At 45.8% G+C, this 11178-nt stretch overlaps 1 protein-coding gene across 1 annotated transcript; it reads left to right on the top strand.

Moving 5' to 3' along the window:
• Positions 1-231: 231 nt before the first annotated feature.
• Positions 232-10298, top strand: CEP41 (centrosomal protein 41kDa; the record flags this gene model as incomplete). Its single annotated transcript, XM_009875066.1, has 10 exons — positions 232-295; positions 1356-1403; positions 5136-5197; positions 6205-6274; positions 6735-6876; positions 7851-8002; positions 8325-8392; positions 9172-9286; positions 9483-9698; positions 10159-10298. Coding segments are annotated over 10 exons (1077 nt in total), but the record flags the coding sequence as incomplete, so codon positions are not given.
• Between the last annotated feature and the right edge of the window lie 880 nt (positions 10299-11178).

Genomic DNA, 11178 nt, shown 5'->3' with positions numbered 1-11178 from the left:
GAAGAGAAACTTCTTTACCTTAAGGTTGATAGAGCCCTGGCCCAGGCTGCCCAGAGAGGGTGTGGAGGCTCCTGCTCTGGAGACTTTCAAACTCCACTTGGACACATTCCTCTGTGGCTGGCCTGGGTGACCCTGCTCTGGCAGAGGGTTGGACCAGATGATCTCCAGAAGTCCCTTCTGACACCGAACAGTCTGTGACTTCCTCTTATCTTTTCCTTTTTTTTTAAACAGTATTTAACCAGACGCATCCCTCAGAATCCCAAATACCAGCACATAAAAGCCCGCCTCGATACTGGTAAGTGAAACTGTCATGGGACAGGGACACCAAACGTGGATGTAGGAGTGTCAAAAAATATGCTGAATGTCTTAACTGCCTCATCCTGAGCTACTTTACCTCTGCAGCTCTGCTGGAACTTGCATCGTGATTGTTATTTTTCTCACCAGAGGATGATTGTGGTTTGTCTCACCAGAGGATGTCAGGCTCTTTTGTGACAGATCCCATAGAAATTACTGCTCTTAGAGTTTCTGTATGTGGCTTTTCTTGTATAAACTAACATCTTGGCAAGGGTGTGAGTCAAGGTAATGATTCAGGGGCTGTCTTTAGGGGATTTTTGTTGTTCAAATGGTTGAATTTTATCCAGCAACACCTGCCTATAACATTGAGGAAGGGACAGTGTGGCCACAGGTGTGACTGAAGCCACGTGTCGGAGGCAGAATTTGAATACCAAGGTCCTATTTTAGCTCTGTTAGAGGGCTGTAACACTGAGTTTTAGGTAGAGACTTTCTGAAGGTGATGACTTTGTTCTCCAAAGCATCGTCAAAACAACCTTTCTGACTAGAGACAGCTTGGTGTGGAAATTGTAAACAGGAAGAGTGCTGCAAGGCTGGAGGTTTTTTTAATATCATCATTCTGACTAGCAGAGGCTACATTCTTTTCTAGCTTTTACTGACAATCCTGTAAAATAAAACTCAGGTGCGTTCTGTAGACTAAAGCTGGGAGCCTACACAGATTTGAGCTCCTGATCATGATCAGTGACTCCAGTACAGAGGCTTTAACCTACAGAACGCTGCCTGTGCCCAGAGGCAGTTGGCAAACGGAGCGCAGCAAGTTCTTCACTGACTTGACCATTTATCTCAGCCTTCCTCACCACAGAAAGGCGCCGAGAGGAAAAATGTGGTATTTTTGATTTATGGCTGCCTCGTATTGTCATGGTGAAAGAGGATCTAGAACAGGCTTTGTTATTGTGGTCTAATCTTTATATTCAAAAACAAAATTAAGACTTAGTAGCGCTGAAGAAAATCACTAATAAAAAAATAGTAAGAAACTGATTTTTTTTTTTTTTTTTCCATTACAGGAAACAGTTTAACTAAATACACTGAGAAGTTAGAAGAGATCAAAAGAAGTGAGTATCCAGGGAGGAGCAGTGGGTAACTTGTGGTGGGTTAGTTCAAAACTGAAAGAGCATCGAGGAGCTGGGTTGGATCCCAGACCCTCCCTTTGCTTGGAAATCTCCACTCTCACGATTCCCAAAAAACATTTTCAGGATTGAACTGTAAAAATGCAGCACTAGGATAACATAAAGATGCTTCTACCTTGATTCTTTGCCGGACACATTGTTTGTCCCACACCTTATTTCTCTGTCTCTCACAGTGCTTTGCAGATTTAACTTAAGAAACCAGGCAAGCAGGTCTGGGAATCTTTCCAGATCTTTTTTTTTGGTGCAATTTTTGGAAACCAGACAGGAAGAAGCTCTCCAGACTGAGAAAATTAGACTAAGACTAGTCTGGGAAGACTCAGTCAATGCTTCTGAGAATTTATTTCACTTTTAGGTGACAAAATGATAGAACTTGACATCTTTTGTGTAATTGTAGTGGACTTAGAATCTTATTAGAATACTCCAAGGCAGGAAAGAGATGACGTCATTCCTGTGTAGCTCATTGATTTTACCAGAATAACATTTTTTTACCAGAACAGCCTTGATGTTTTGAAGACTTTGGATTGTTCAGGCTAAGAAGCCTAACTGATTTTTATTTCAGCCTCTTTTCCCACTGAAAATAGGCTTTTATAAAAAACTCTTACTAATAAATCGAATATTTCACTGCTACATTTTCCCACCACTGTCCAGATTATTTTCACATAGAGAGCCAGGAAAGCTTAATAAACCCAAAAGCTGCGTTTATTGATGTGAAACAAAGCCCTTCCCATTAACAGGAGGTAATTAGGATTTTGAATGTTCCGTTTTAGTTCTTAGACCCATTTACCGCGTTCCTCCTAGTGTCTGTGTTATAAGGGGGGCTGCTAATCTGTCCCGTTGAATATATTTGTGCTCAACTTCATGCAAAAAGCTCCTTTGTTTCCAGTTTGTTTGTTGGTTTGTGGGGTGTTTTTTTTTCCCAGACATCCGCGGGTCTTTGGGGAAAACCAGAAGAGAAATGACCTTGCTTTCTCGAATCCTGTGTTGACTGGCTAAGGTTTCACGCGGGATCGCCGTCGCTTTGTATCTGCGCTGAAAATCTTGTTGTGTGGGTCTAGTTGGTTTTCAACCTCGGCCGCGAATCTGATCTCGTTTCGTGTGGGACTTCTTTTGTTTCGCTGAGGTTCTGGAGCCCGGTAGAAACTTCCTCATTATGTCTGCGTTGAATAGACACCTTGTGTTCCCAGGCAGTTTAGAAACTTCTCCCTGCTTGATTTCTCATGGATAGATGACACCGTTTGGACACGACTTTAAATACCCGGTACAGGCAACTCTCTGTCTCTTGTGTAATGTGAGAGAGTGGGACTTAATACCACGAGCCCGCTGCGGAATCAAAAATGATAAGAGAGCTGGAAGCCCGATGATCTGTCCTTTGGAGGATTGACTTGAGGAGAGACACCACGTCCCTTCCCTTTCTCGGGCGTCGCTTCACTCGTTCCCGAAGCCCCGAGGAGCACCTCTTTGAATACACAACAATTACAGCTTTAGATTGGTTTTCTGAAGCAAAAAATAAAAATGTCTGAAAATCCAGATGGACCTACCAGGACAGAACCGGGTACGTCGTGTTGCTTCTGTCGTCGGAAGCCACTTCTGAACTTTCCGATAATTGCCGGGAGGCTCGCACGGGCAGTTCAGATTGGTTTGCTCCAGGTCAGGCTTTGTAATAATGACGGTTTGGTTTGTTTTTTTTTTCTTGTTGATAGAAATAATTTTGGGTGGTACAGGCAAGATCTAGGTCGTAAAGGTTTGTTCTGGGGTAAATAATCCTTGCTTGAGGCAGGTGGAAACCATCCAGCGGCTGTTTTGTGTGAGCCCTGTGACGATGGTTCTGCTCTGTCTGTGTTTATGTGCACGCAGCGCTTCATAAGCTTTGTTGCTTTTATTTTTCCTTCAAAATCGAGTTTATTTCTGCTCTTTGCACGACTGAAGGGCTCTTTTTGGCCGTGGCTGAGGAGTTTTAATCCTTTGGATGTGGGTTTTGTGTTGGGGAGATGAAATGGGCCGTATAAAAACTAATTGCTGCTGTTATTTTCGAGTTAAAGGGAGGCTTTAGCAACCTGAGCACGTGACTTGAAACCAGGTGGTTTTGCAAAGGGTCCTTTTCAGTTAATTGACCTTCTGAAATGTAGTTTATGCACAGGTCTCGTTCCTCAGACTCGTGGTTTGAAGCGCGTCGTGCACGTTGTGGTGCACTGGGGCGTTTCGGGTGGGCTCCCTTTTTCTAACCTTGGAGCCCTCCCCCCCTTCTGCCCCGTCTTCTCTTGCTTAAGCTGGTGGAGCGCTCAGCAGATGGTTTTAGAGGATTTGCAATTGCTTAACTGGCTGGATTTGCTAAAGGTCCTGTAGTCTGTTGTTAGCCCTCTTAGCTGAACAGCTGGAGGGGGACCGGGTGGGAATATCCTCCTGACGGTTACTGAAGTCGTTAGAAAAATCCAAAGGATTTTTCTTTCTTTAAAAATAAAACCCCGTGACTTCGGAGGTGGAGCCTAGCAAGGCAAGAGAAGAGAAGGGGGAAAAAAAAAAAGGAGGAGCAATTCGATTTTGCGAGAGAGCTCAGATTCAGTCGAATGTGGCTTCAAGAGCGGTGCGCAGAACTCCGTTCCAGCTGCAGTGCATGACACAGGAGGAGTTTTATTCATCTTCTTTGCCTTTCCCTGCCAGTGCAGGATTATCTTTTTATTTTTTCCCCCTCCCTCCCCTGCTGTCTTCTTTCGAGCTGTTAATTGCCCAGAGGAAGAGGCTTCCGTTACTTCCCATGGGACGCTATTTCATACCAAGATGTTCCTACTGATACTCGTCTTAACTTTTCTCTCCTGCTCCGTCCACCCTTTTGTTTCACGTTAGAAGGCTCCTCTTCTTCCTCATGTTTACGCAGCTCGAGTATCTGTGTGCCATGGGGCTCCCTTCCTTGTCATCACTTCCTTAACGCTGGTAATCTCTGCTCTGGTTGTTTGTCATTCCAACGGACAGCTCGGTTTTCTTGCTACCTGAGCTTTGTCTTGAGGCTTAAGATTCAATTAGTCCAGTTTCTCTGGAGCAATTACGCGTGCTTCAAGCTGGGATGGCCTCTAATCCGCTGTTCTTCTGCCTAAAACCACTTAGGTTGGTTGCACGTTCCTGGAAAGATCAGTGTCAGCATATCGTGGGAATCGGAATTTGACTGTTGGCTAAAGTAACCAAACCGAGAGCGTTTTAGTCGGTGAGATTAAACGTACGTGTTCAGCTCAGGGTTTGAGAAGGCAGTCTGAGATGCGGCGCTCCTGTGTTCCCATCCTGCTGTCCCTTGCGCAAATTAAATACGCAGGTAAATTAAATCTTTTGGCTTAAGGAGCTTTGCGACCTTAGAGAACAGCAAGCGAGGTGCTAAACTCACAGAGCGACTTCCTTCCCCCGGCAAGAACAGAAAGGACAAAATAATACACTCGAGTCTTAAAGCAACTAAATCTGCCTTCTCCACCGGACAAGATCTCGTTAGGTTGTTTATTACTTTTCACAGAACCTTCAGGTTTTGCGACGTGAAGCTTTAGCACCCGGAAGTCCTGCCTTGCTGGCGAAGCGAGTTGAGAATAGCCGGGGCTAAGCCCATTACGTGGCATTTGCGAAAGCTGGGAATTAACTGTAAATTTACCTTGTTGTCCTCTTCTCTTTTGTTTTTTCAAGATTACAGGTATAAAAAGGATGAGCTGTTTAAAAGACTGAAAGTGACGACTCTTGCCCAGTTGGTACGTATAGATTCCTCGCTGGCATCTGAAAATAATCTTCTATGAACAACATTTTTGCTTTATCTAAAGCTTCCTACATAGTTATGTATCATTTCCCTGTAATTCTTCTCTAATGGCTTCCTCCTGCCCTCAAATTTTTCTCGTAATGAAAGCAAACCGGCCAGTGTTTTTAGAGTAGTGAAATGCTTTTGGTTGAAAATTGAAGTTTGTAGCGACTCTGTCTTGGAAATTCGTTCCCCTTTTTTTTTCCCGACATTAACTTAAGAGGATCTTCAAGCCTTTTGTGAAAGAAAAGGGCTACATAAAGCAGCGTTCGAATCTGATCTCGTCGAGCTTTGCATCAGGTAGTCGTGGCCGGAAGCCTTCCCGAAGAGCAGGTTTAACTGCAGAAGATGCAGAGTTTGTGGCTTTGAGGCTTTCGGCCTCAAAATACTAAAAAGCGGAAAAATACTAAAAAGCGGAAAATTTGAAAAGTAAATAACGAGCCGTGTGTTGCTCCAAGAAAAACAGTGAAAATTAGAAAAAGACAAGCTGTCTTCTAAGGAGAGAAGAAAAGGGAAGGTTGAGCTTGCAGGCACCGAAGGAGTGGGTCTCTGCACACCTGTATCTTTAGCTCCTCTGGGTTGTTAAGACTGATCCTGTGACCCTCTGGTGTGATGAACTGATTTAACACGGGAATATCTCAGGTCTCCGCTCACAGACCAGTTAACCGTGTGTGGTTTTAGTGAGTTCCACAATGTTTCGGTCGCAGCCAAACTTCATAAATATCAGAAAACCTGCTGGTATTTGACCTTGCCAGCACTGGCTTTTCTTCATTGTAAGGCTGAAGGGTCATTTTTTTGGTACAATTTTTATTTAATAAAAGGACACGGTTGCAGTAGGAGTTGTGTTGAGTTAAACGTGGTTTGGCTCAAGGGTTGTTTTTCCTTCAGCTGATCCCCGCTGTCTTTCGTTGGCACCGGTGCTCACGTATCCAGGTATCGTTGCTTGCTTTTGTTTCCTTGCAGGTCATCCAGGTTGCCTCTCTATCTGATGAAACCTTAGAAGTGACAAATGAGGAGATCCACAAGCTGGAAGGTAACAATATTGATTGTAAGCACAAAGAGCAGGAGCTGGAGATCACTGTCAGAGGGTGAACTGTGTCCTGACAGATGCAGCAAATCTTTCGATAGGGAGCTAAAAAATAGCTCAACCTGTGGCCTGCAGCCGTTCCAATTTGGGAACAGAAATGCTCCTCGAACAGAGAGGCTTACAAATAAGAAAGGCCTCGTGCTGCCAGTTTTATTGTTGTAACTCGGTGTCATGCATCAAGAATTATTTTTTCTTGAATTCTTAAAACGACGTCTTGAGCCCTTCACAATCACGTGGCTCTTTGTCACTTTTAATAGGAGGCTCTCGATAAATCATCCTTATAAGAGGATGAAGATAAGGCTATCTTTAAGAGACACACTTTCTTCTAAGAATAGAAACTGGGCTTCAAACCCGCTTCTTTATTTCCTGCAGCGTTTTAACACTTTGTACCCTCTTCTCTCCCCAGATGTTTGTTCTGCTGCTCCAGATGCAGATGCTGAAGTCACAGCAGGGACAAACGGGAAGGGAAGCCCCGATGGGACACCTAGTCCGGTCCTGTTTGTAAACAACACGGGAGCTGGGGATTCCTATCGGTCCACACTGCAGAGGTGCCTGATAATAACACCATTTTCTTCCTGTCTTAGCAGATATAATTATTTTTATCCAGCTAGCTACCCTAAATTGATACTAAGTGGCTTTATATTGTATTTATCAGTAAAGCCTGATCTTTGCAGGTCCAGGGATGTGAGCAAGGGAAGGGATTGGCAGGTTTTCCCCTCCAAATGAGTTTGGCTTGAGGCTGTAACCCAACACTTGATGACTGTCTAAATGACTGATGAGGAATTATATCCGTGGGATTAATCCAGCTCCCTGGGTTCAAGAATACATGTTATAAACTGCTCTGGTGAACTCACTAATGTGCCTTCCTGATGTTCTTAATGGATTGTCCTGTGATTGGGAGCAAGAGTCCCATTTCCAAACCTGTTACAGCAGTAGCCGAGGTCAGAGGTATCAGGAAGATGCTGGAAGAGGAAGCTTTGTCCCAGCCCTTCCCTTGCTGTGCCTGTACAAAGGTTAACAGAAGAATTGAGATGCTAACCTGGCAGGCTTAGCGATCGTGTACCAAACCCATCAATTCAGCAACAGCTAAGAGTGTCTGGAGGTTTCTGTCCTGTGTCTAGTGATGAACTGGAAGTCCTCTGCTGCTTGTAGGTGACTGACAGCCCTTCAGCGCATCTGACTTGCCGAGATCACCGCGTTGGCAGCTTTAGAATTATTCTCCTTCACCTCGGGGTCGCTTAGGACATGGAATAAAACTCCTGGACTTGACTGATCCAGAAGAGTGCAGTATGTTCACATAGCAAGGCCGTACTCCGTTTATTTTTTGATAAGAATGAGATTAGTCTCTTGTGATATACTGGAAAGCCTGAAACAGGATCTCTCCTTTTTTACGCGGTGTCTGTCTGTCCTGGAACGTAAATGGGCTGTTGAAACCGCTGACAGAAAAACGCTCCAACCTGGCGAAGAGGTACAGAAGTCTTCAGAGAGAGTTTGCACCGTAACCTCCTCTTTCCTCTTGCAGCGTGATAAGTGGCGTTGGCGAAATGGATATAGAAAAGGACGCTCCGAAGAAAGCGGACGTTCCGGCTAAAGACACGCCTTACCCCGACTGCCCCTTCCTGCTGTTGGATGTGCGAGACCGAGACGCGTACGACCAATGTCACATTGTTGGAGGTGAGGAGGCCAGAATCCCACGGCAACCTGGGGTCAGCTGGGATCACCTCTGAGATTTTTATGTCTTAGTCTGGCTGGCTTTGGGGTTTTTGTTTCCCCCTGGGGTGGAAATGACTTGAGTTACAGCCCTCATCCAGTACACCCATCCTTCCTGGAAAGGACTGAGGAGACTGAGCTGATATTAATCCCTTATTCAGTGGGTTCTCAAGTGTGTTGAGCTCTTAACAAATCTGTGTCGATTGTATTCCAGGTTGTGTGATGGTTGGTGTTCAGCTGCTTCATAGGATTTTTCTCTATTTATTTTATTTTTTCTCCTCTGCAGCTTATTCCTACCCTATTGCCACGCTCTCTAGAACCATGAACCCATACACAAACAGTATTCTGGAATATGTATCCTTTACATATAAAGTAATGTATTTTTTTTAAAAAAAAGGGCGGAGGGGGGAATGTTAGTTGGGACTTCCAAAACCAATTGAAGCTGTAGCAGTCACTGTGACCAGGACAATGCTCAGCCAACAAAATCTGGGCATTTCTAGGAGGGTGGGAAGGGATGTCCTTTACGCTGACTGCGATTACCTGGTGAGACTCCGCTACCACCATCGGCTTCTAGTTCCTCAAGGCTGTAGCACCTCTTGACTCTGGAGGGACCTGCCTGAATTTGACATTTCTTGGGATTTTTGGCTGCTGGAAGGCAAAGCCATGCTTGAGCACCCGCCTGCCGCTGTTGCTGGAGCACTGGGCTTCTTGCGGGATGCGTCAGTGAAATCCTTCGGCTTCCTCTCAGCACCTTGATGGGGATTGTTTTATCTCTGGAGGACAGAAAGAGGATTACTAGCGGGGATTTGGCTGATAATTTCCCAGGGTGAGGGCTGCTGGAGAGAAGGGAGGTTGTAAATGAGGGTGCTTCTTGCTTTTTGCCTGTTACTAATGAATCTTCCAAACAGTGCTGGATGTTTGCTGCAGGGGCTCTGCTCCAGTGGGGGTTAGGCTGTGTCCTTCCAGCGTCTGGCAAGCCCCAGCTACTGAGAAACCAGTTTTTAATCTCAGGAAGATATCAAGTAGGAAGGGTCTCAGACTCCAGTCCCGTTTGTTCGAGTCCCTTCTTCTTTGTTAAAGCTATTAACGGTCACTTTAATCTTACAAATGAATCCTTAGCTCTTCTATCTCAGAAAAATGCACACGGAAAAATTATCATTTTGTATGACAACGACGAGAGGTTAGCCAGCCAGGCTGCCACCACCATGTGTGAGAGGGGCTTTGAGAACTTGTTCATGTTATCTGGAGGTGAGTGGGGATGGACAGGATGCCCCAAGATCTTGGATGGGTGGATGGAGAGCAGAGAGTAAGGGTTGTGTGAGCTGGAGATGGGGAGGAAAAAAAAAAGGGTATTCGGCTCTGTCAAATGTTTGGTGACTGGTAAAATCACCGACCCCATCTTAGCTCATGGTTACTGGTCAGCGTGTGATCTCTTTGCCCTCAGGCCTGAAGGTCCTTGCACAGAAGATCCCCGAGGGTCTGATCACTGGCTCGCTCCCCGTGTCCTGCCAGGTGGCAGCTCCCACCGGATCGGCCCGAAGAAAGACCTCCCCCAGAGTGCCACCCGCCCGTGCTGAGAATAAATGGAGATTTTCTGCAGATGACCTACAAAAGATCAAACACTACCTAGAAGAGGAACACATGCCTTCAGACACTGCCAGTAAGGCTTGAGCAGCTTTTGAGCCTGCCCTGGGGCAGCTCCCTGCTTTGCTACGTTCTCTCCAACTAGAAGAGAGGGAGGTTTTTTTCCTAAAGTATCTTAAGGTCCACCAAAACCTGTGCTATGCTGATCCCAGAGGACTTAAATCTTTTATAGCTACGTGCTGGCATGCTGAGGGTGGGCATAGAATCATTAAGCATATATCCTTGTGATCACTATATTTAAGTGTCTTTTAGCTTTTACTGGTGATTAGTAGGTTCTTCAACTTCTTTGCCTGGCATAGGTACATAGAGACTGCCCAGAACCCCTGGACACCGAATTATTCACAGGTTTTTTATATTTGCAGCGAGAGCTGGCGAGCCAGCAAGGGGCAGCAGATCGTTCGTGTGTCCTTGTGCTCCATCGTGCGCGCAGCTTCTGATCTTTAGGGGTTTTGTTTGTTTTTTATTTTTCCCCACAGGCCGTCTTAGCCGTGGTTCTTCAGGCCGTGATTCCAAAGCCACAACTGTGAGGAGCAGCCTCAATCTCCCCGGCACCGCGGGATCCCTCACCTCCCGCTCGCTCAGCGGGAGCAGCCTCCAGAGCAGGCCGTGGAAATAAGCGGCGGCGTCTCCTGTTGAATAAATGAATGTCCAGGTTCTGGGAACCCCGAGCAGTGCAGCCCGTTTGTCATTTTAGGAATCCACAAGAGAAAAGCAGCGGCGGCTCCGTGTAAACGGCGGCTCAGGTGAGGCTGGGTGAGCCGGAACGGTCGACGTTTTGTAGAAGCAGGAACGGCATCGCTTTGGCAAGGCTGACCTTTAGGCGCAACGTCAGGACAGAGTTGATCTAACTGATTTTCTAGGGGAGGGAGGAAACTGGTAGTAAAGCCCTGTGACCAGTAGAAACGCTTCTACAATTCTACCAAGCTTGTAGTTGGGGTGAATGGATTTGTGTCTGGATCACTCCTCCTGTGCTGTGCCCGGATCCACGGACTGCGCGAAAGGAAGAACCCAGGGAAAGGTAAAAATACACCAGAAATCATCTCCGAGCAAAAATTGTGATGTTTTGGAGCAGAGTTGAACCAGCCATTCAGCAGCTTGCCAAAATGTTGCAGAGGGAATTCTGTAAGTTGTGGGGTTTGGGTTTTGGTTTTTTTTTTTTAATTTATATTAATGAACAGAAATGTTTGTAATAAACGTGTTTTTGGAAATAACACCCGGTGTGACACTGTAACCTGGCAGTCGTGTTTCCTCGTGGGCAGTTTGTGAAATAATCCTGAAGCTGTGAGCTGGAGGAGAAAGTAACTTCTCATTTTCCCTCTCTTCTCCCTTATCTCAAAGGTTTGGTTTTTCCTGCTTTGATCCTTGCTGCGATTACAGAGAGCGACCGTGCGGTGGGTTTGGTTCTAAATGAGGCAGCGAGGCTGCCAGATGTGCTGAGCGGGGTTTTAGCTGCCGTGTCTTGGAGCAAAATCATCCGTTGTGCCCCTCTTCTTGGC

The sequence above is a fragment of the Apaloderma vittatum genome, unplaced genomic scaffold (assembly GCF_000703405.1).
Source record: "Apaloderma vittatum isolate BGI_N311 unplaced genomic scaffold, ASM70340v1 scaffold5728, whole genome shotgun sequence".
Classification (NCBI taxonomy): domain Eukaryota; kingdom Metazoa; phylum Chordata; class Aves; order Trogoniformes; family Trogonidae; genus Apaloderma; species Apaloderma vittatum.
Note: the sequence above shows the minus strand (reverse complement) of the source record. Positions and strands in the feature narration are given on the sequence as shown.